This window comes from Ahaetulla prasina, chromosome 6 (genome assembly GCF_028640845.1).
Source record: "Ahaetulla prasina isolate Xishuangbanna chromosome 6, ASM2864084v1, whole genome shotgun sequence".
NCBI classification, from domain to species: Eukaryota; Metazoa; Chordata; class Lepidosauria; order Squamata; family Colubridae; genus Ahaetulla; species Ahaetulla prasina.
The window spans coordinates 19,928,003-19,950,673 of record NC_080544.1 but is presented as its reverse complement, the minus strand read 5'-3'; the positions used below and the strand labels follow the sequence as shown (position 1 = coordinate 19,950,673).

Genomic DNA, 22,671 nt, shown 5'->3' with positions numbered 1-22,671 from the left:
ATTGCCTCCTTCTTAGGACTGAGACAAAATGGCTGGCTTTTTTGTTTTTTTGTTTTTTTTTGTTTACATTTATACCCCGCCCTTCTCCGAAGACTCAGGGCGGCTTACAGTGTATAAGGCAATAGTCTCATTCTATTTGTATATTTTTTTTTACAAAGTCAACTTATTGCCCCCCCAACAATCTGGGTCCTCATTTTACCTACCTTATAAAGGATGGAAGGCTGAGTCAACCTTGGGCCGGGCTCGAACCTGCAGTAATTGCAGGCTTTGTGTTCTTAATAACAGGCTGTTCTTAATAACAGGCCTTACCAGCCTGCGCCATTCACCGGCTCAAGTTGGCTCTGTGTCTAAGGTGAGATTAGAACTCACAGCCTTCTGAATTCTAGCCTGGTGGCTTAACCACAACTCCAGACTGGCTCTCACTCAGACCTTCTAAGTGAGTCCTCCTTCAGAACCAGCAAATAAGGTCAAGTTGGACTCTTAAAAAAGAAGAGTACTGTTTTTATGTAGACTTCACTGATGGGATTCCTTCCTCAACAAAACTTGACTAGCGTCCATGTTAGCATCATTCTGACGCCAGGTTTTTTATTTTATCGGTCTTTTAAACTGAATTGAATTACACTTTAATTCATATGGTTTTAATTCTGAGCCACCGTTTTACAGCTGCCGGTGTATATGATGCTTTTATTTTGCCTTTCATTTAGTTTTATTGTACATGTGTTTTTACCGAAATGGTATTTTTTAGTGTTTTGTTTATTATAAATCACCCAGGGACCTGCAGCTGTTGAGAGTGATTTTAAAACGTAAGTAAATACTTGCATGCTTACGGGAGGAGGAACTAAGCAAAGCCTGTTCTCATAAAACAATCGAGCATAGTCAGCATCTGAGGGGCCCTTGGCGGTCTCTGAGCTTGGTTGTTTTCTTGCAGATGTTTTATTACTGAAACTAGATAACACCATCAGTGTTAGTCTAGCGCTGCTAGAGATACAAGCTCTATAGCAATATTAGCACCGATGATGTTACCTAGTTTGGGTAATGAACCAGAGATGGGTTTCAGCAGGTTCTGACCAATTCTGGAGAACCGGTAACAGAAATTTTGAGTAGTTCGGAGAACCAGTGGTAAAAATCCTGACTGGCCTCACTCTCATCTATTCTCTACTGTCAGCCTCTGGAGGCTCTGGAGTCCGCACATCACTCTCCGATGGCTCTGGCCCCACCTCTGCCTCCAATGCAGAGCCCTCATCCGGGCCTTCCCCCGCCTCCAGGACTGGCCCATGTTCTTTCTCAGCCTCATCGCTGTCTGACTTGATTGCCAGCTTTACAGGCTGCTGGCAGACAACAACAAAAGGATGTGTAGGAAGTTAGTACCCACCCCTCTCCTAGAAGAATGAAATATTCTAGGAAATATTAAAGAGGCAGAATATTGTATTTCCCTGGATGAGAAAAGGAGAAACGTATTTTTAAAGACAAAGCAGCTTCCTGCAGCTCCCTGCCCACCCCCTTCAGCTCCCGGGTGATGGGATTAAGACATGGCCCTCAGGACACGATAGGATTAGCCCTCTACCTATCTCACCACATGGCACCTGGGAAGATTACATCACCCAGCAAGGCTCAACCAAGCCTGGGACACAGACAACCTACGAAGTTACCCTTGCATGGCCCCATGGGAGTCTGACAACCAATCAGAACACAAGCTCAAATTCAAAGCCCAACAGAGGGCATATAACCCAAGCACTCTCAGCATCTCTGCCCTTTTTCTGCTCAGGAACACAAGCCATGTGATCCTGTTCGTCAATAAACCTTCTTTCCAAGCAACTTCCATGAATCCATGGTCTTTTTCCCCACTTGGAAGGATATTTCTTCCAACGATAGTCAATGTCTATGTTATTCTTCAATGAAGAAACTGGTTAGCAAGAATTAGTGGAGACAAGAGAGCCCCTAATACAGTTTAATTTTAACTTGCAACTTAAGTGGGAAATTCTCAAATGAGAAAAGACACAATAAGATGAAATACACAGCAGGGAACATGAAATATGGTTGTTATAAATTTAGCCTGGATTCCTTCAAGGGCCAATAAGTTGTACACACAATAATTTTCACTGTAAAGCGAAAGGCTCACTATCTTGTCTTTAAGAAGCTTACTGCTTCAGGGACAAAATTATTGCCGCTTCAAGCTAGCAAATTGAATGGCTGTGTTGGGTGTCTTTGGGGTGCAACCAATTAAAGCTTTTGTTGGTTTCTTAGTAAGGAAAAAAAAAAAAAAAGGAAGACTCTTCCAAATCCTTTATTTGTTCTGTGCTCATAATATCCGAGTTTCGATTATGCCTGCATTTACTACATTTCTCAGCAAATACAATGATTTTGGTTCTGAGAAAATGAAAGTTTTTGTCACTGCAGATTCTTAGCTGCAATAAGCTGCTAGCACTTGGAAAATTCACCTTAGGCTTATTAAGTAGGAGATAAAATAAATGTATGGTCAGCACATAAAACGAAGGACGTGGTTTTACTTGACAAGGATGTTGCAGCTCATGCCGACACCCATAATGCAATGCCCCCCGCAGGCTCCACCCCCGTGCATGTGCGTGCAACCCTCTCCCACACTCCCCTGCCCTCCGCGCATGTGTGCGTGACCCCTGTTATGGTGCTAGCAGGCCTCCCTGAAGCCTCCTGGAACCAAAAATGGGGGGCGGGGGGGCGCGGCACCCCCCCAAGCATGCGTGCGTGACCCCCCCCACTTCCCGTGCATGCATGCGCGTCTCCTGGCAGAGACCCAAAAATCAGCTGGCTGGCGGGAGGCGCGTAGGCACGTGCGGTGGAGCTGACCTGGGCGTCAGCTTGCATTCCGCTGAAATGGCTCCGCATGCCATAGGTTCGCCATAACAGCCATAGAGAGTCATTGAGAAACTAAGCAGAGCCAACAACTATAAAAACAAACTTTTAAGTCCAGGACACAGAGAGAAAGCATAAGAAAAGAGCTCAGACTGATTCCATCTTCATTCTGTAGAATACAGTATACGAGAGAGGGAAGGGAAAATGCAGCCAGGCCTTCAAGATTCTGTTGCTATAGCTTGCTTGCTCGCTTCTCTCTCTTGATTTCTTTGCCATTCACCTCACCACAAGGTGACTCCAGGTGGCTTACAAGGTTAGAAGCAATAAAACTTTACAGATATATACATATCTATATCTATATCTATATCTATATCTATATCTATATCTATTATCTATCTATCTATCTATCTATCTATCTATCTATCTATCTATCTATCTATCTATCTATGTCTCTAAATAAATTCAATACGGTAGCTCTTGGGTTAGGATGGAAATTGGGACTGGGATTGCTGTTGCTAAGCAACGCCATCATAAAACCTGATGTCATGTGACTAAGGTATTTAGCGATGGCAATCTTGAGAATCCCTTGCTGTTGTAATCCCAGGACCACACAGGTTATTAACCAAGGAGAGGCAGGAGTCCCAGGCTTGGGTGTGTGTGCATGGGAACTGTTGGGGGGTGCACAAGTATCATATTTTTTGGAGTATAAGACGCACCCTTTCCCCCCCAAAAAGAGGCTGAAAATTTGGGTGCGTCTTATACTCCGAATGTAGCTTTTTTGAAGCTTTTTTCAGCCCTAACGAGGCACTAACGAGGCACTAGCGAGTGAAACGATCTTCCCAGCTTTGCCTGCTCCCTCGACTCTCCGCTGTGCTTTAACGAGGTGCTAGCAAGTGAAGCGATCACAATGCTTTGCTCCAACTCTCAGCTGTTCTTTAGAGGCTTTTTTTCAGCCCTAACTAGATGCTAGCCGAGTGAAGTGATCTCCCCGTGCTTTGCCTGCTTTTCTCATTGCTGCTTACTCTCAGCTGTGCCTTAGAAACTGTTTTTTATCCCCAAGCAGGGAATAAAAATCCAGCAAACTAATGTGCTGAAGCTGACCAGACTAAGGATGCTAACCAGATGAATACCTCGTAGGCAGATTTCCCTCCCCCCCCATATATTCCTCCCCAAAAACTAAGCTGAGTCTTATATTCTGAAAAATACGGTAAGTGCTAGGGAGGATGGGTGAGCAGTGAGGGTGGAGGGGTGCTGTGGACAGAGTTGAAGGTTGTACTCCATAGCAGGACTCCTCAGGAGAAAAATGGCAGGGATGACTTATAGGAGTGACTTGAAAAGTTATCTGGCAGTTTCCCCAATGACTTTGCTTGTGGGATGCAGGCAGGGAAGGTTGCAAATGACATCTGTGGGATACTTCAATCCAGGAGTACTTACCTTTACTACCGGTTCGCATCACGCCCGCATGCGCTCTGTTGTGTCTTGCCCGCCCTCAGAGCAGCCGGGGCCTTCTTACCTGCTCCCGAACACTGAGGAATGTATGCCTCCCGGTCCCAGTCCTGGCTCCATGCCCACACAAACTGCAGAAGAAGGAGAATCTCCCTGCCCCAGCCCTGACTCCATGCCCAGGCAAACGGAGCAGCTAAACCCCTCCCCTCCTCCACAGCATGTGAGCCTGAGGAGGGTTTATTACCAACAGCTGATTGGTGTGACCTCGCATCAGAAGATTGGAGGCGGAGGCAACAGAGGAAGGAGGGCAGGCCTTAATGAGTGCTGAGTCATGGAGCCACACCCCATGGCCTATATAATGGAACTAGTTTCTGGCAGTCTCTGAGTCAGGCAAAGTCCAACCTATCTTGCTGAAGTCACTTACTGGTCTCCTGCCTGCTCTGTGGACTTTGCTAGGACTTTGGGCAGAGCTGCAGAGGCAAGCCTGATTCGGATTTCCCTGACCCAGCCGTCAGCGGAGGAGTGGGACACGACATCTTGCCTGACTCCCACACATCTACAAGATGGATCAGCAACAGCTGGCGCTGATTGTGCAGCAGCTACAAACAGATAACCAGCAACTGCAACAGCAAGTCGCCCAGCTGACTGCTCAACTGGCTGCTGGGAATGCCCCAGCAGTCCAACCTCCTCCTCCTCCTCCTCAGCGCCACAGCCCGGTACCGGTGCCGGAGAAGTTCTCAGGACGGATGGAGATGTTCCCGGCCTTCATGGCCCAGTGCCAGACCTACATGGCAATGCGGCCGGGGGACTTTCCAGATGACCGGGCCAGGGTGGCCTTCGTGATGAACCTGTTGTCTGGCCAGGCTGCGCAGTGGGCCACGCCCTTGGTGCTCAGGGACAGCCCCTTGCTGGCGGACTACCAGGGGTTCTGGGGGCAACTACGCCTGATGTATGAAGACCCTGTGCAGGCCCAGACGGCTGCCTGGCGCCTCGGAGAGATCCAACAAGGGCCCCGCCCGGGAGTACATCGCGAATTCGGTTGCTGTGCCATGATTCGGACTGGAACGACACGGCACTAGCGGACGCGTTCAAGAGGGGCCTTTCGGAAGAGCTCCAGGACGAGCTGGCTCGGGTGGAGGCGCCGCGGACCCTCGTTGACCTGGTGCCCCTCTGCCTGCGCCTCGACACCCGTCTCCAGCAACGCCCGTCCTGTCGCCGCCCGCAACCGTCAAAGACCGTCGCCCTCCCTCGACCCGTGCCGACCCCGTCCCGGGCCACCCCGCCGCCGCCGAGGACCCCATGGAGTTAGGAGCGGCCAGGCCTCGCCTGACGGCCCAGGAGCGGAGCCGGAGGCGCCAAGGGGGGCTGTGCTTGTACTGTGGGGAGCCCGGCCATTTCGCCGCCGCATGCCCCAGGAAGCGCGGCGGAGCACGTACGCCCGTCCCCGAATCCCGGCCTGGCCAGTCGGGAAACGGGGCAGGCCCGGCCCAGGGGAAACCCTAGGCCGGGCACGGACCAAGCCCCCGCCAGACATGGCCGACGTGGACCCCGGGCCCCCTCGGCACCTGATTTTGGACACCCGGGTGTGGGTGGGTGACCGGCCGGAAGGGATCCCTTCCGCGCTGGTGGATTCAGGAGCCACCATGAACTTTATGGACCGGCCTTCGTGGACCATTTTGGTGTCCCCTTGGTTCCGGTAGACCCTCCGATGGGCGTCGGGACCATCGACGGGAGAGAGCTGGTGGCGGACCCATTAACCGCCACGCAGCCCTTGCGCCCGCCATCGGGGACCACGAGGAGGCGATTCGCTTCTACGTGACGGCGGACCTCCACTTCCCAGTGATCCTCGGACTGGCCTGGCTGCGGACGCACGACCCTCAGGTGGCCTGGTCGCGGAACGCCATCTCGTTTCCCAGCCTGCAGTGTGTCGACCACATCCGCCACACCTGCGCCGGCCAGGACGTCTTCACCCCGGCCGTCGCCGTGCCCCCTGAGCTGCAGGACTTCGCTGACGTCTTCAGCGAAAAGGAGGCGGACCGCTTACCCCCGCACCGGCCCTACGACTGCCCCGTGGACCTGCAACCCGGCGCCCCGCTGCCAACGGGACGCCTGTATTCCATGTCCGAGCCCGAGTTGGCCGCCCTCAGGGACTTTCTGGACAAAAATCTGGCCCGAGGGTTCATCCGGCCTTCCAAGTCCCCTCTGTCGGCCCCGGTCCTCTTCGTAAAAAGAAGGCGGGATTTGCGCCTGTGTTGCGACTACCGCCGGCTGAACGCCATCACGGTGCGGAATCGCTACCCCTGCCGCTCATCCGGAGCTGATGGACCGGCTGCGGAGGCCTCCATCTTTACCAAGCTCGACCTCCGGGGCCTACAACCTGGTGCGGATGCGTGAAGGGACGAGTGGAAGACGGCGTTCGGCACCCGCACGGACACTACGAGTACACGGTCATGCCGTTCGGGCTGACCAACGCCCCGCCGTCTTCCAACATTTTATGAACGATGTGTTCCGGGACATGTTGGATCGGTTCGTGGTGATCTACCTGACGACATCCTGGTCTACTCGGTCCAGGAAAGTCACCTCCAGCACCTCCGCCTGGTCCTGCAGCGCCTGCGAGCACCAGCTCTCGCCAAGCTGGAGAAGTGTTTTTCCTCCGGTCGTCCATTGAGTTCCTCGGGCACATCCTCTCACCTGAGGGGATCGCCATGGACCCGCGCAAGGTGGAGGCCCTGAGCAGCTGGGAAGCCCCGCGTCGGGTGAAGGATGTCCAGCGGCTGCTGGGCTTCGCCAATTACTATCGGACCTTCATCCCGGGCTTCGCCACGCTGGCGGCCCGCCACCCAGCTCCTTCAGAAGAAGGTCCCGTTCGGTGGGGTCCCCGCAGGAGGAAGCCTTCACGGCTCTCAGGAAGGCTTTCGTCACGGAGCCCATCCTGCGACATCCCGACCCGCACCGCCTTCGTGGTGGAGACGGACGCCCAACGCCGCCTCGGAGCGGTGCTGCTACAGGCCCCGGCGGATGGCGGCACTCTTTTTCCCTGCGCGTACTACTCACGGAAGCTCAACCCTTCCGAGCGCAACTATACCATCTGGGAAAAGGAGTTGCTGGCTATCAAGGCCGCTGCTCGAGGCGTGGCGGCACCACCTGGAGGGGCCCGGCATCAGGTGGAGGTCCGAACGACCATCGGAACCTCGAACATCTCACCACGGCTCGGAAGTTGAACCAGCGGCAGATCCGTGGTCGCTGTTCTTGCCCGGTTCAACTTCCGCCACCTATATCCCCAGTGGCCACAACCGGAGGGCGGACGCCTGTCCCGTAAGCCGGAGTACCTGAGCGCCAAGACCCTCTTCCTCCACGGACTGTACTGCCGGCGGAAGCCTTGGCGCCGCCCGGGAACCGTGGACTTACGGGCCCGGGTGCGAGGCGCAGCGCCAAGACGCCTGGTCTCAGCAGCGGCGAGCGGAGGCGGGCCCCACGTCTCCGTGGACATTGGAAGACGACGACTCAAGTTCCGGGGCGGTTGTATGTGCCCACGGGCCGCCGTCCTCGTCCTGACCCAGTGCCACGACAACCCTGCCGCGGGCCATTTCGGGTTTTTCAAGACTCTCAACCTGGTAACGCGGACCTTCTGGTGGCCCCGGGTGCGGCATGATGTCCATGCCTATGTGACGTCCTGCGTGCCGTGCCGGCAAGCCAAGGCCGCCACGGGGGCCCCTCCCGGTCTCCTCCAGCCCTTGCCGACTCCTGACAGACCCTGGGGGGCGATTTCCATGGACTTCCTGACGGACCTGCCGCCCTCGGGTTCACCTCGGTGCTGGTGGTGGTGGACATGCTCACCAAGATGGCACACTTCATCCCGTGCCGCGGGCTGCCCACCGCCACCAAGACAGCCCGTCTCTTCTTGCAGCACGTCTTCCGCCTCCACGGCCTGCCGGACAGGGTGGTGTCGGACCGTGGGGTGCAGTTCACGGCCCGCTTTTGGAAGAGCCTGATGGCCGCATTGGAGGTGCAGGTGTGCCTGTCGTCGGCGCACCATCCGGAGACCGACGGCGGGACGGAAAAGGTCATCGGCGTCCTGGAACAGTACCTCCGGTGCTTCGTGAACCAACAGCAGGACAACTGGGCCGATTACCTGTCCCTGGCGGAGTTCGTGATTCAACAACTCCCAACACACCTCCACCCAGACCACCCTGCTCCTGGCCAACTTGGGGTACCATCCGCGCTCTTCCTCTGGCGCCCCGGACTCCCGGTTCCCGAGACACAGTCCTTCCTCTCCGAGTTGCCCGCGGTCCAGCAGATGGTGCGCCGGCAGCTGAATCGGGCGAAGGAGGACTACAAGCGGGTCGCCGATCGTTCCCGACGGGCAACACCCCCACTGGTGGTCGGAGACCGCGTGTGGCTCTCCACAAAGCATCTCCCGTCCGACCGGCCGGCGAAGAAACTGGACCACCGGTTCATCGGTCCGTTCCCGCCGGCGGTCATCAATCCGTGGCCTACCGATTGACCCTGCCGCGTTCCATGCGGATCCATCCTGCCTTCCATCGGTCCTTGCTGGTCCCTGAGGCCCGCCGTCTCCCTCCGGCGCCCGGCGCCACCCGTCGCTGTCGACGAGGACGGGGCGGAGGAGTACGAGGTGCACAGCATACGCGACTCCCGCTGGCTGAAGGGGCGCTTCCAATACCTGGTTGCGTGGCAAGGGTACGGGACCGAGTTCACCTGGGTCAACGCCTCTGACGTCCACGCCCCGGACCTGGTGCGGGCCTTCCACGAGCAGAACCCAGCCCGACCGCATCCCGATCGTCAGCCCCGGGGGAAGGGCCCTGCGGTGAGGGATAGTGTTGTGTCTTGCCCGCCCTCAGAGCAGCCGGGGCCTTCTTACCTGCTCCCCAACCCTGAGGAATGTATGCCTCCCGGTCCCAGTCCTGGCTCCATGCCCCCACAAACTGCAGAAGAAGGAGAATCTCCCTGCCCCAGCCCTGACTCCATGCCCAGGCAAACGGAGCAGCTAGACCCCTCCCCCTCCTCCACAGCAGGTGAGCCTGAGGAGGGTTTATTACCAACAGCTGATTGGTGTGACCCTCGCATCAGAAGATTGGAGAGGCGGAGGCAACAGAGGGAAGGGAGGGGCAGGCCTTAATGAGTGCTGAGTCATGGAGCCACACCCCATGGCCTATATAAAGGATCTACTTTCTGGCAGTCTCTGAGTCAGGCAAAAGTCGAACTTATCTTGCTGAAGTCACTTACTGGTCTCCTGCCTGCTCTGAGGACTTTGCTAGGACTTTGGGCAGAGCTGCAGAGGCAAGCCTGATTCGGATTTCCCTGACCCAGCCGTCAGCGGAGGAGTGGGACACGACACGCTCGCTCGCTTCACTCACACCTGCACATGCTCTTCTGTGCATGCGCAGATCATCTATGATGTCATCAGGGTCAGTGGGTGGAGCCTCCCGCTGTTTTTACTACCGGTTCTTGCAAACCAGTCCAAACCGGGGGCAACCCACCGCTGCTTCAATCCTTATATGTGTGAGCTGGTTGCCGTGCCCAAATGTGACTGCAGGGGTACTGCCACAGCTGAAACTGAGAGAATTAATCATAAGTGCCACTTATTCAGTGCTCTTGTGAATTTGAACAGTCGCTGAATGAATGGCTGTAACTTGAGGACTATTTTTTTTTAATTTGCATTTATATCCTGCCCTTCTCCGAAGACTCAGGGCGGCTTACACTATGTCAAGCAATAGTCTTTATCCATTTGTATATTATATGCAAAGTCAACTTATTACCCCCAACAATCTGGGTCCTCATTTTACCTACCTTATAAAGGATGAAAGGCTGAATCAACCTTGGGCCTGGTGGGGCTTGAACCTGCAGTAATTGCAAGCAGCTGCTGTTAATAACAGACTGTCTTACCAGTCTGAGCCACAGAGGCCTATTTATAGAGTTCCAGTCATAAGGGGTGGCTTATTGTGTTATCTAGCTTATCTCAAGTTTGAATGAGTTTGTTAGCTTTTGCAACAACATATTTGTGGTTGAATCAGTTGGGTCCAAATTGTTTCCTTGTACCTTATCAGCAGAACTAGTCATTTTTTGAAGGTTGATAGCATTTCCTCTATCAGTGATGGCTAACCTTTTTGCCATCGCGTGCCAAAAGCAGGGGAGCGCGGGGGTGGGGATGCTGCGCACATGCCCACACCCATAATTCTATGTGCCCCGCCCCTGTGCATGTGTGTGCGACCCCTCCTGTGCTCCCCCAGCTTTTGACACGTGATGGCATGGTGGCCCAGTAGGCCCATTTTTTGCTCTCCCAAGGCTCCAGAGCCTTTCTAGGAGCCTGGAGAGGGCAAAAAATGTGCCTTCAGGCCCTCTGGAGGCAGGAAACAGAATATTTCCCTACTTCTGGGTGCACGCCAGAGCTGAGCTTGCGTGCCCACCGATATGGCTCCGCGTGCCACCTGTGGCATGCGTGCCATAGGTTCACCATCAGAGTCCTATATGCTCTCCATATTTTGAGGAGGCTCTTCACGTTGGGAGATCACTTAAACCAACGTGGCAGCTGGGATATGTTTGAGGATGACCTTCTGGAATTGATGGCCAAGCCGAATTCAAAATTGATCCTAGCTGATAATTTTAATGCCAGACATACATACCCCCTCTGATGAAACTCTGTAATCCCCTTATGGTATAATTTGCACTGCTTAATCTACAAACAATGGCGGATAAGGCTGCATCATTCAAATGAAAAAGGTAATTAAGTATCAAAAGTGAAAATTGATCTACCTGACTATGAAATTTGATTTCTTGGAATGGTTGCTCCGATTACTGATTGGAAATTAATCTTGGGTGGCAGAAGTGACAAGATTATTGGTTATATGTGGATATCTTCCAATTTACTACGCTAAGGTCAGTTTTTCCTTGGATAATAATTATTACCATTTTATTGGGATTTTATTGGATCCCCATTCCTCTGGATGGAGAGGAACAGGCTCCAGCTCAACCCCTCCAAGACAGAGTGGCTGTGGGTGCCAGCGTCCCGGTACAGTCAGCTTACGCCATCACTGACTGTTGGGGTGAATTATTGGCCCCCAGGGGGAGGGTGCACAACTTGGGCGTTCTCCTGGACGATCGGCTGTCCTTAAAGGAACATCTGATGGCTGTCGCCAGGGGAGTATTTTATCAGGTTCGCCTGATTCGCCAGTTGCGCCCCTTCCTAGACCGGGACTCCTTACGCACGGTCACTCATGCCCTCATCACTTCCCGTCTGGACTACTGCAATGCTCTCTACATGGGGCTCCCCTTGAAGAGCACCAGGAGGCTCCAGCTAGTCCAGAATGTGGCTGCGCGGGTGATAGAGGGAGCACCTCGTTGCTCCCATATAACACCTATCCTGCGTGGCCTGCACTGGCTGCCGGTAGCCTTCCGGGTGCAATTCAAGGTGTTGGTCATCACCTTTAAAGCGCTCCATGGCTTAGGACCGGGCTATTTACGAGACTGCCTTCTGCCACCGATAGCCTCCCAGCGACCTGTGCGCTCCCACAGGATGGGCCTTCTCAGGGTGCCGTCGACCAAACAATGTTGGTTGGCGTCCCCCAGGGGGAGAGCCTTCTCTGTGGCAGCACCGGCCCTTTGGAATGAGCTGCCTTGGGGGTTGTGCCAACTCTCTGACCTCCGGACCTTCAAACGTGAACTTAAGACCTTATTATTCCATCGTGCGGGACTGGCCTAAGTGAAATTTTAAATCGAAATTTTAAATGGGTTTTATGTCGGTCTATGACCATTTTAGTTGATTTGGTCTACTAAATATTTCGTTTTAATTCTGTTCTTAAATTTGTTGTTTGTATGCTATGTTTTTAATATGGCTGTAAACCGCCCTGAGTCCTTCGGGAGAAAGGCGATATAGAAATTAAATTATAAATAAAATAAAAATAAAATAAAATAAATTATAAATATTGTTATAATTGCTTATAAAATATCAGTTTTCAGATTTACACACCCAGAAGACCATCTGAGTCAAGGTAGCTCAGATAAGATGGACCAGGCAGAGCTTCTCCATATATATCGTTTTCTCTCTCTTTGGTTTCATTTGTTCCTTCATGCATTTTACCATTAACCATTAATTCCAATCTATGACCCAATCTTCCAAAAGCCATGGTCATCATTATATGGGGTCATAGATGTTGAGTTTTGGTACTTCCATTGCTCTGGTCAATAACATCATCCACATAACCCATGTCACATGCATTGTTCCCTCCTAAAGACAAGTGTAGTAGTGGTCAGTGTTGGCGAATTTTGGTCAACATGTTCGAAATACACCCATGCCTAGGTTTTTTACTCCCAGCATATTCAGAACATGTTATTTTAAGCAAGCTAGGAACTGGGATCTTGTTGTGGTCCGTCAACAGCCTACGGAGCTGGCAACGGAGTTGGACAGCGATGAGGCTGAGGTGAGGCCAGGGCCATTGGGAAGTGAGGTGCGGACTCCAGAGCCTCCAGAGCCTGATAGTAGTGAGGCAGAGGAACAGGAGGAGCCTGTTCCTAATGCACGCATGAGAAGAGCTGACAGAAGGCAAGAGCAGCTCAAGCAGAGAGGACAACTTGGGAGTAAGGCCAAGAGATGATTGGCCCCTCCCATAAGGCTTAAAATAGAACAGCACCAGTGTTTCAGCTTTACAACAACGTTGTAGCTGCATTTTCTGCTTCGTCCTCTGCTTCGTGTACGTCTTTGTTTTTGTGGCTTCTGGATGTTTGCCAAAAAGGGCCTTTGGCAGTTTGCCTAATTGGACTAAGGTTTGTTAGATAACTGAGGAATTTGTGCTGGGAGGTATTTGTTTTACTTTGAGTTGAACGACGCTGGGAATGAAGTAATTCCCAGCTGTTCGAATAAACTTTGTTTTTCCACGGACTAAGTTCATTACTACCTACTTGGGTCTGGGTCACAACATATCTAAGGACTACCTTGCAAGCTAAGATACCATTTTTTTTTTTGCAGGATTGTGAGAGAAACTCATGAGGCTTTTCCCAACTAGCCAAGACACATAAAAGGCGACAGTATGGCAACAGCCAACATATTGAATAGAGTTTTCAAATGTTATTTGATTAAGAGTGAAATACAAGAAGATAGAGCACACACATTGTAGTTGTGAAACAGGATGATTTCAGTTAGCTTTGGCCCCGTTTATCTATTTTACCATGGAATGAATAAGTAAAGTGATGACCAAATTGGCCCTAAATTACAGGGATTTATCTGTAATAGTAGGTTGCAAATCAACTGGTATAATTCTGAATGGATGGTCTGCCTTTGACAATTTATTACGGGCATTTGAATGACCTCACTTATATTTTTATTTTGCAGGTGAAGCTTTGAAGATAACAGCGAAAAAATTCACCGACGATCCTTGTAGTTTATCTAAAAGAGAGGCGGTTGTGCAAATAGCACGTGCTCTTTTGACTGCTGTTACCAGGCTTCTTATTCTGGCAGATATGATTGATGTTTCATACCTGCTGCAGCATCTGACCACAGTGAGTAGCAACCATGATCAGCAGATGGATATATATATTTCACAAGTTTCTTACTTTCTAGATGGGTGATCTATAAATAACTGTTGAATTAAAGTATCTCTAGCTATAGATGGACTAGATAGCCCATCAATCAGATGCCCAACAAACAGTCTGTCATTCACCTGTACTCTTTTTGTTGATTTAAGTTATTTAGAAATGTATATGCTGCCTTACCCCTTCATGGCTCACAAAGTAATTCTTGGTCTAATGCTTACATCCCATCAGAATTCAGCATAGGAGACTGCTTCCTGTATAGCCAGAGGTGGGCTTCACATAATTGAACAACGGTTCGCCCCAGCACCGAAAATGTGAGCGCGCCTGCACCTTCTGCACATGTGTGCGGCCTTCTGTGCATGTGCTTTGCTGGTGCACGTGCTTGCACACATACGCACCAGTGGTGGGTTGCTATCGGTTCTACCCGGATCAGTGAACTGGCAGTGGTGGTAGTGGTGGGCTCTGCCCACCCACGCCGGATGCTTCTGCGCATGCAGAAGCATCACACAAACGAACTGGTAGCGACAGGTTTTGCAACCCACTACTGTTGTGCACACAAGCGAACTGGTAGCGACAGGTTTTGCAACCCACTACTGTTGTGCAAACAACACAGCTAAATGGGACGGCATAGCACTGGGGTGGGTGGGCTCTGCCCACCTGCAGGTCACAACTACTGGTTCGCCCGAACCGGCTGAATCCCACCCTTGTGTATAGCCTTGTTACTGCCCTTATTCTTGTAATTATCCTGCTACTTTTGATTTTACAGACTGGAAAAAAGTTGAAGAGGGTTTTCTTGAATTTACCAATATCTGATTTGTGGGGTAAGTGGGGTAATCTGAAGTCAGATTTAGTACCCGACAGCTGGTAGATCAAGTTTGTTTCTATAATACATATGAGGTTTTCCTTTCTTTAATATTTGTGTAGATATTGCAACTTGTTAATATGTGTCCTTGCAAGTATCTATGGTGGAAATAAAAGTTGAGATGCTCAGTACAGAAGATAAGATTTGAATACTGTTTATAAATATCTCCCTCCCCCAGATGTCGTCTTCATGCTTGCCTTTATACAATACTAGCTGAACGCCCGTGCTTCGCTATGAAAGTATGTGATCGGGCTTGATAAATTGGCACTTAAAGCTTGAAACCTAATGTAGAATGTGTAACTCTATAGCATCAGAGCATGTTAATATAAGGCAACTGGCAGTTGCAACAGAGGGGGAGGGGGAGTAGAGTGTCCCAGCCTGCAGGCCAGATAAGTCACACACTGGCCATGCCCACACCCAGTTTAGCGAAGGGGTAGCATCAGAACGTGTTAATATAAGGCAACTGGCAGCTGGAACAGAGTTCTTTTTAGATGGGGAGGGGGAGTAGAATGTCTAGCTCCTTAGCATCATATACTGTATATGAAATACTAATGACCTGATGGTCATTTTGAAAAATCGTTTCTTAGTGAGCACCTAGAAGCCAAGAGAAACATACTCAATTTTTGAGTTTGTAGGCTTTACAGTTCTGGAGATTTTGTGATGAGTGAGTGGTATTTGACTTTTAGACAGAGAGATATTGTTCAGACTCCCACAAAGGCAAGGCCAGGATAACAATGGGTATCCAGGCAAGGCACTTACTGTATCATCATCTCACTCCATTTTCAAGATGGTGAAATGTCATAGCTTGGTGGGCGTGGCTTGGTGGGCATGGCAGGGGAAGGATACTGTAAAATCTCTTTTTCCCCCCTCCCTCCCAAAAAAACCCCCTCCCCCCCTCCTTCCCCCCCCCCCGGCTTCCCGGGTCAATCACAAGGTATTGTTATACATAAACCAAACATAGAATAAAATTTTCCCTTCCAATCCAAATAACCACATCCAAAGCTTTTCATCTCCCAACCCCCTCCCCATTACATAAAATAACTTTCTAATTATTCAAAGGCAATCTGATATTTCTTAATCTGATATCTGTTTTGTAGATAATCAATCCATTTTTTCCATTCAATTAAATATCTTTCCTGCGTATTGTCTTTTAAAAACGAAAGGTTCTATGGGCATGACTTGGTGGGTGTAGCATGGCATGGCTTGGTGGGCGTGGCAGGGGAAGGATACTGTAAAATCTCTATTCCCTCCCCAATCCAGGGGAAGGATATTGCAAAATCCCCATTTCCTCCCAATCAGCTGGGACTCAGGAGGCAGAGAATAGATGGGGGCGGGGCCAGTCAGAACTTTTACTACCGGTTCTCCGAACTACTCAAAATTTCCGCTACCGGTTCTCCAGAACCTGCTGAAACCCACCTCTGCATCTGAGTCAGCCTACTGTTGTACCTGGAGATGCAGCTCATAAGTGGACCTCAGCGTAGCATAATAACCTCTTCAGCTGCTGTTTTTGTAACAGTCCCAAAAGGCTAACCAACATGAACATTTTATCCGATTTCTGTGGCATCGTATTCATTCACAAAGCATGTGAGGTACTCACCAACACATATGGTGTGGCCACGGTGTGGCTCAGGCTGTAAGAAGCCTGTTATTAAAACACAGCTGCCTGCAATTACTGCAGGTTCTAGTCCCACCAGGTCCAAGGTTGACTCAGCCTTCCATCCTTTATAAGGTAGGTAAAATGAGGACCCAGATTGTTGGGGGGGCAATAAGTTGACTTTGTAAATATACAAATAGAATGAGACTATTGCCTTACACACTGTAAGCCGCCCTGAGTCTTCGGAGAAGGGCGGGATATAAATGTAAAATAATAAAATAAAATAAATATTCCTGATACGTTTCCCCTAAGTGTTGTATATTTTCCCCTCCAGATTCCTTTTTAAGTGGTTCTTTTAGAAGATTAGCACTTCTGTGCGCCTACCAGATAAGATTTACTTAAGGCTCACCTACAATTGTGAGATGTCAGGCAAAATGAGGCCATATTTTTCTTTTTATCCTCACATTCTCCATCTTACAGGCATCGTTTTAAAATCAGATATTGCTTGGCTTTTTGAGTATCTTTTTAAAAAATGGGTCTGCCTTCACAACAGTAGTCATTCCAGCTTGTGAACTTGTAAATTATCTGCTTCTTTCTTTCCCTCCTCTGCTGATAGACTTGATAGTGTAGATTTATGTTATTTAATTTATTTCCTGATTCCATCAATCAGCTTCAATCCAGGCCCTTCAAATCTTTGATCACTGGAGTCTGTAGATCATATGATCCATCAATATGTTTCTACGGTGAAATCTGAGAAGCACCTCATCAGTTCTGTATTATCACTAGCAAATGGTCTTGAAAATAACAATGTGTTGGGGAAAAAAATGTTTCAACTGAAACAGCAGTCTTTCTGCTGCTGTAAAAAAAGCAATTTCATATAAATGTAGGCATAAATGTATGTTTTTTTGGCAGGTTTTTTTTTTTACTATACCTTTTTTCACAGATGCCAAGGAAGTTATACCTTAGCGTGTCTTCTTTTCCACCCCATTTGTTCTCCTTTTCAATTTTTGTGTGTCTTCCTTTCCCTGCTCAGATAGCTGGTAACCCTAGTCTCACTATGCTCTACTTCTAACTGGTGAGAGTTCTAGACCCACACATTGGTGGCAGAGGTAGGTTTCACACTGTGGTGAAATCCAATTTTTTTTCACTACCGGTTCTGTGGGCGTGGCTTGGTGGGCATGGTGGGCATGGCTTGGTGGAAGTGGCAGGGGAAGGATACTGCAAAATCTCCATTCCCACTGCACTCCAGGGGAAGGATACTGTAAAATCCCCATTCCCTCCCGTCTCTGGGGCCAGCCGGAAGTTGTATTTGCCAGTTCTCCGTTCTTCAGAACCTGTCAGAACCTGCTGGATTTCACCCCTGGTTTCACATTAAGTTACTACTGGTGGGTTTCACATTATGTTACTACTGCTACCACTTGTGTAGCAACCTATTCCACTCACTGATATATTTTACAGTCAGGAAATTCCTTCTAATGTCTAACCTGGACCTACTTCTTCAAGGCCAGGCCCAGAATCATCATCATATCCGCCTTCAGGTGGATCTTCTCTAGGCTGAACATACCTAAATATTTATTTATTTATTTATTTTTATTTATTTATTTGTCACAACAGTATATATAAGCATAAGCATGAAATAGCTATACGATATATAAGCATAAATATAATCATAAGTATGTAATAACTATATGAAATTGGATACAATCAAAGGGAACATTAGGACAGGAACGGTAGGCACATTGGTGCCCTTACGCACGCCCCTTACAGACCTCTTAGGAATGGAGTGAGGTCAATAGTAGCTAGTTTTTGATTAAAGCTTTGGGGATTTTGGGAAGAGACCAAAAAAGAGGTTACCTTTAATAACCACAGGACTTAGTTTCTAGAACTCACCTTGGTAGCCCTCCTCTGAATTGGCACCAGTTTGTCACTGACCTTTTTTAAAATTGTGATGCCTGAAACTGAACACAATACTGTATACAGGCCTGACCTTCACTGTGCCCACACGTCTTCATGCGCACATGTGCCTAGTTTGCGCACATGCCTGCCTTCCACGCACATAGAATAGAATAGAATTTTATTGGCCAAGTGTGATTGGACACACAAGGAATTTGTCTTGGTGCATATGCTCTCAGTGTACATAAAAGAAAAGATATGTTCATCAAGGTACAACATTTACAACACAATTGATGGTCAATATATCAATATAAATCATAAGGATTGCCAGCAACAAGTTATAGTCATACAGTCATAAGTGGAAAGAGATTGGTGATGGGAACTATGAAACGATTAATAGTAGTGCAGATTCAGTAAATAGTCTGACAGTGTCGAGGGAATTATTTGTTTAGCAGAGTGATGGCCTTCGGGAAAAAACTGTTCTTGTGTCTAGTTGTTCTGGTGTGCAGTGCTCTATAGCGTCGTTTTGAGGGTAGTAGTTGAAACAGTTTATGTCCAGGATGCGAGGGATCTGCAAATATTTTCACGGCCCTCTTCTTGATTCATGCAGTATACAGGTCCTCAATGGAAGGCAGGTTGGTAGCAATTATTTTTTCTGCAGTTCTAATTATCCTCTGAAGTCTGTGTTTTTCTTGCTGGGTTGCAGAACCGAACCAGACAGTTATAGAGGTGCAAATGACAGACTCAATAATTCCTCTGTAGAATTGGATCAGCAGCTCCTTGGGCAGTTTGAGCTTACTGAGTTGGCGCAGAAAGAACATTCTTTGTGCCTAGTCTCAAAAATGTATTTAAATAGGATGACATAGAGCTGGGGCGAGGGGGTGGGGCGGGGCAGGGCAGGCCCACCCGTGATTTCCGCTACCGGTTTGGGTGAACTGGTCCAAACTGGCTGAATGCCACCCCTGATTGGTGGGCGGAGTTCACCTATGTCATCCAAAGAATGCCAAGAGTGCCACCATTTTTTGTTAGCTCACGAAAATGAAAAATCAATGAAGAAATCTTGTGGCACCACAAAAGTTAATTTCTGAAAAAAGCAAAAAGCAATGAGCTCTCAGATTGGGGAAAAGAGAATCTGCAGGCTGGAGATGAATGTGTGTGTTTAAATGTTACGCATGTGCAAACATATTAGAAATATATTTTTAATATGTAAACTGTTAAGTTTGGGTATTGACGAGGCAGGAGACCAGGTTAGTGACAACAGCTCTTTAATAACGGGTGACCCAGCAAAACTCTGGAGAAAAACCTCTCCTTATATACACTTCAGCCTGAGGCTGCATCCAATCAGAGACGAGATATTTCCCGCCTAAAACTCCCGCCAAAACTTACAGTAATACATTACACTCCTTCCCTCCCAGAAGGCACTTTGCCAATATTTGCATATTACTTCTCTACGTAGTCCTGCAGGTACGTGGGGCGTCTCCTGACTCTCCCGGACCTGCGCAGTTCACTTTCTGGAGTTGAGTCGAGCCTGCCGGAGGGACTTTTCGTTCCTCTGAGCTCCTCCTCCCGCCATCCGCCCTGGATTATTGCCGGCTCGGACCTGCTGTCCTCTAGAGGGACCGGAGGGTGTCGCTGGACCTCGCCTGACTCAGATAAGTCTCTGTTTGGTCTTTGCTTACGCTTTCTGTTTGTTCTCGGCTCCAGTCAGCTGTGGGGTTAATTAAATCATAGTCAGGGCTGGTCTCGCCTAATTCTGCCTTATCGCTCAATCTGTTTCTTAATTGATCTATGTGGCGCCTCAGACTCTGCCATCGTCTAGTTCCACTAGATAAGATTTGGGGCCCGTTTGTCTATGACTATCCCTCTCTTCCAGTTAGGGCCGTCGCTGTAATTATGTGCCCACACCGAGTCTCCTATGTTTAACTCTCGGATTCTATCTGGTTTTGTTTTGAACCCGTCCTGTACGTAGTTCGGGTGTAGCCGGTCTAGCGGGCACCGTAGCTTCCGCCCCATTAATAGCTCGGCTGGGCTGCGGCCGGTGGCCACACAGGGGGTCCTGTGTTGGACGGTTAGGAATGCGTCGATTTGTGCCTGCCAATCGCCGGGGCCGCTTCGTGATAGCGCTTCTTTCGCACTCCGAACAAATCGTTCAGCAAGGCCGTTCGACGCAGGGTGGAACGGCGCTGAGAGGGCATGTCGGATGCCCTCTTCAGCCAGGTACCCTTCAAATAATGCTGCGGTGAACTGTGGGCCGTTATCGGACACGAGGGTGTCCGGTAGCCCATGCGTGGCGAAAAGGTGTTTTAGTGCTGAAATGACAGCTCCCGCGGTTGTGGATTTCATTAGGATGATCTCCAGCCATTTGGAGAATGCATCCACCACAATTAGAAATGTTTGGCCGTGGAAGGGGCCGGCAAAATCAATGTGTATGCGGGACCAAGGGCCTTGGGGTTTCTCCCACTCCAAAACTGGGGCCGTAGGTGGTAGTGGTCTGGATTCCTGACACACTTGGCATCGGCCAACCCTGTCACTGATTTCCCTGTCCATTAGGGGCCACCAGACATAGCTCCTAGCCAAACCCTTCATCCTCACAATTCCTGGGTGACCCTCATGCAGGAGTTCCAGAACTTTTTCCCTCAGTTTCTCTGGGACTACCACCCTATCCCCCAGAGCAGGCACCCCTTGCACAGACAATTCCCTTTTTCTTTACAAACTCCTTAAAACGTCGCCGGTGCAGCGGGCCATCCCTTTGAACCCAACCTATTACAGTCCTTAAAACAACGTCCCGGTAGGAGGCCGAGCCACTTCCTGCGATGTGACTGGCCAGAGTCCAAAGAGTCAATTAGTAGAACGGGTGTGCCCGGGTGGGGTCCTCGATTTCCCTGGCAATGGGCATCTGCTCAATGCGTCCGCATGCCCCAGCTCCTTTCCAGGCCGATGCTGCAGCTTGTAGGAGTATGCGGCCAAAAATAGTCCATCTGGTCAGTCTAGGTGAGAGTGCTACTGGCGTTGGGCGGTCGCCAGCCAGTAACCCCAATAGCGGTCTGTGATCAGTGACAATTTCAAATCTCGCCCAAAACGTATTCGTGAAATTTTTCACCCTGACACTATTGCGAGAGCCTCCTATCTAGCTGGCTGTAATTCCTCTCAGCCGGGACATTGTTCGTGAATAGAACGCTATAGGGGCTTCAGTGCCGCTTTGGGAGTCTGTGGCTAAGTACAGCTCCTACTCCATAGGGGACGATCACAAACCAATACTAACGGCAGTCTGTTGTTGTATTGTATTAACAGGCTATCGCTTGATAGCAAACTTTTACTGCCTCAAATGCCCTATTCTCTGACTTCCCCAAGACCAAACAGTGTTTTTCCAAGCAATTTATGCAGCGGTTCAGCAACGGTTGCCTTGTCTTTTAAAAACACTGCATAAAAGTTTACCAGACCCAGGAAAGCCTGGAGTTCTGTCTTGTTTTTGGGTGCTGGGGCTCTCTTTATCGCTTTGACTTTGCTCTCAGTGGGGTGAATTCCTTCTTGTCTATCCTATAGCCCAAAATTCAACAGATTCGACCCCAATCTGGCATTTTTTGCTTTAACTTTCAGGCCGGCTGACCGAAAATGGCCAAAACTTTCCTCAGCCGCTTCCCAGTTCTCTTAAATCTTCCCTGATACCAACACATCATCGAAATAGGGCACGACTCCTGGTAGCCTTGTAGGAGTCGCTCCATCAAATTTTGGAATAGCCCAGGGCTACACTCACCCGAACTGTAACCGAGTGCATTTAAAGGCACCCGGTGCGTTACAATGGTCTGGGCTTCAGCTGTGCTAGCATCTACGGGTAGCTGTTGGTATGCTTGTGCCAAGTCTAATTTGGCAAAACTTGTCCGTGCCTAGTGAGTGCAATAAGTGTTGCACTACTGGAACTGGGTAGGCGCTTTTGCAATGCTTTGTTCAAGGTAGCCTTGTAATCAGCGCAAATTCTTATGGACCCGTCTGGTTTTATAGGGTGACGATTGGCGTCTCCCATTTGGCATGGTCAACTGGCACTAGTATCCCTGGCTGACTAATTTATCTAACTCTTTGTCGATTTTAGGTTTGAGTGCAAAGGAACCCTCCTTGCCTTTAACCTAATGGGAGCTATTTGGGGTCTAAATTGAAGGAGATAGGGGTCCCTTGTACTTGCCTAAACGGTCCTCGAATACGTCTGCGAATTCCTCCATTAGGGCATTTTGCAGGTTGCATCCGCTCCGGTGGATGCCAGTCACCCCATTCCCAACGCCCGGAACCAGTCTAGCCCCAGCAAGCTGGCAAGGTTCCTCGACTAACGTGATGGGCAGGGTCTTTTCGTATGTCCCGTACTTGACCTCGACGGTCGTTGTCCCTCGAACAGGGATGCGGTTGCCCTGGTAATCCTGCACCCGGGCCGTTGTTTTGTAGCTTGCGCTTTGCGATGTGCGGCAAGGCTTTCACAAAAGTGTCCCAGGACATGATTGTGATAGCTGATCCTGTG

General features: G+C 49.7%; 1 protein-coding gene across 1 annotated transcript in view; it reads left to right on the top strand.

Moving 5' to 3' along the window:
• CTNNA3 (catenin alpha 3) overlaps window positions 1-22,671 on the top strand; it is a 1,121,082-nt gene that overhangs the window by 42,922 nt on the left and 1,055,489 nt on the right. Inside the window, exon 4 of the mRNA XM_058187693.1 lies at window positions 13,619-13,785. Coding sequence (XP_058043676.1) covers window positions 13,619-13,785 — 167 coding nt within the window. The remainder of the gene's footprint in view (window positions 1-13,618; window positions 13,786-22,671) is intronic.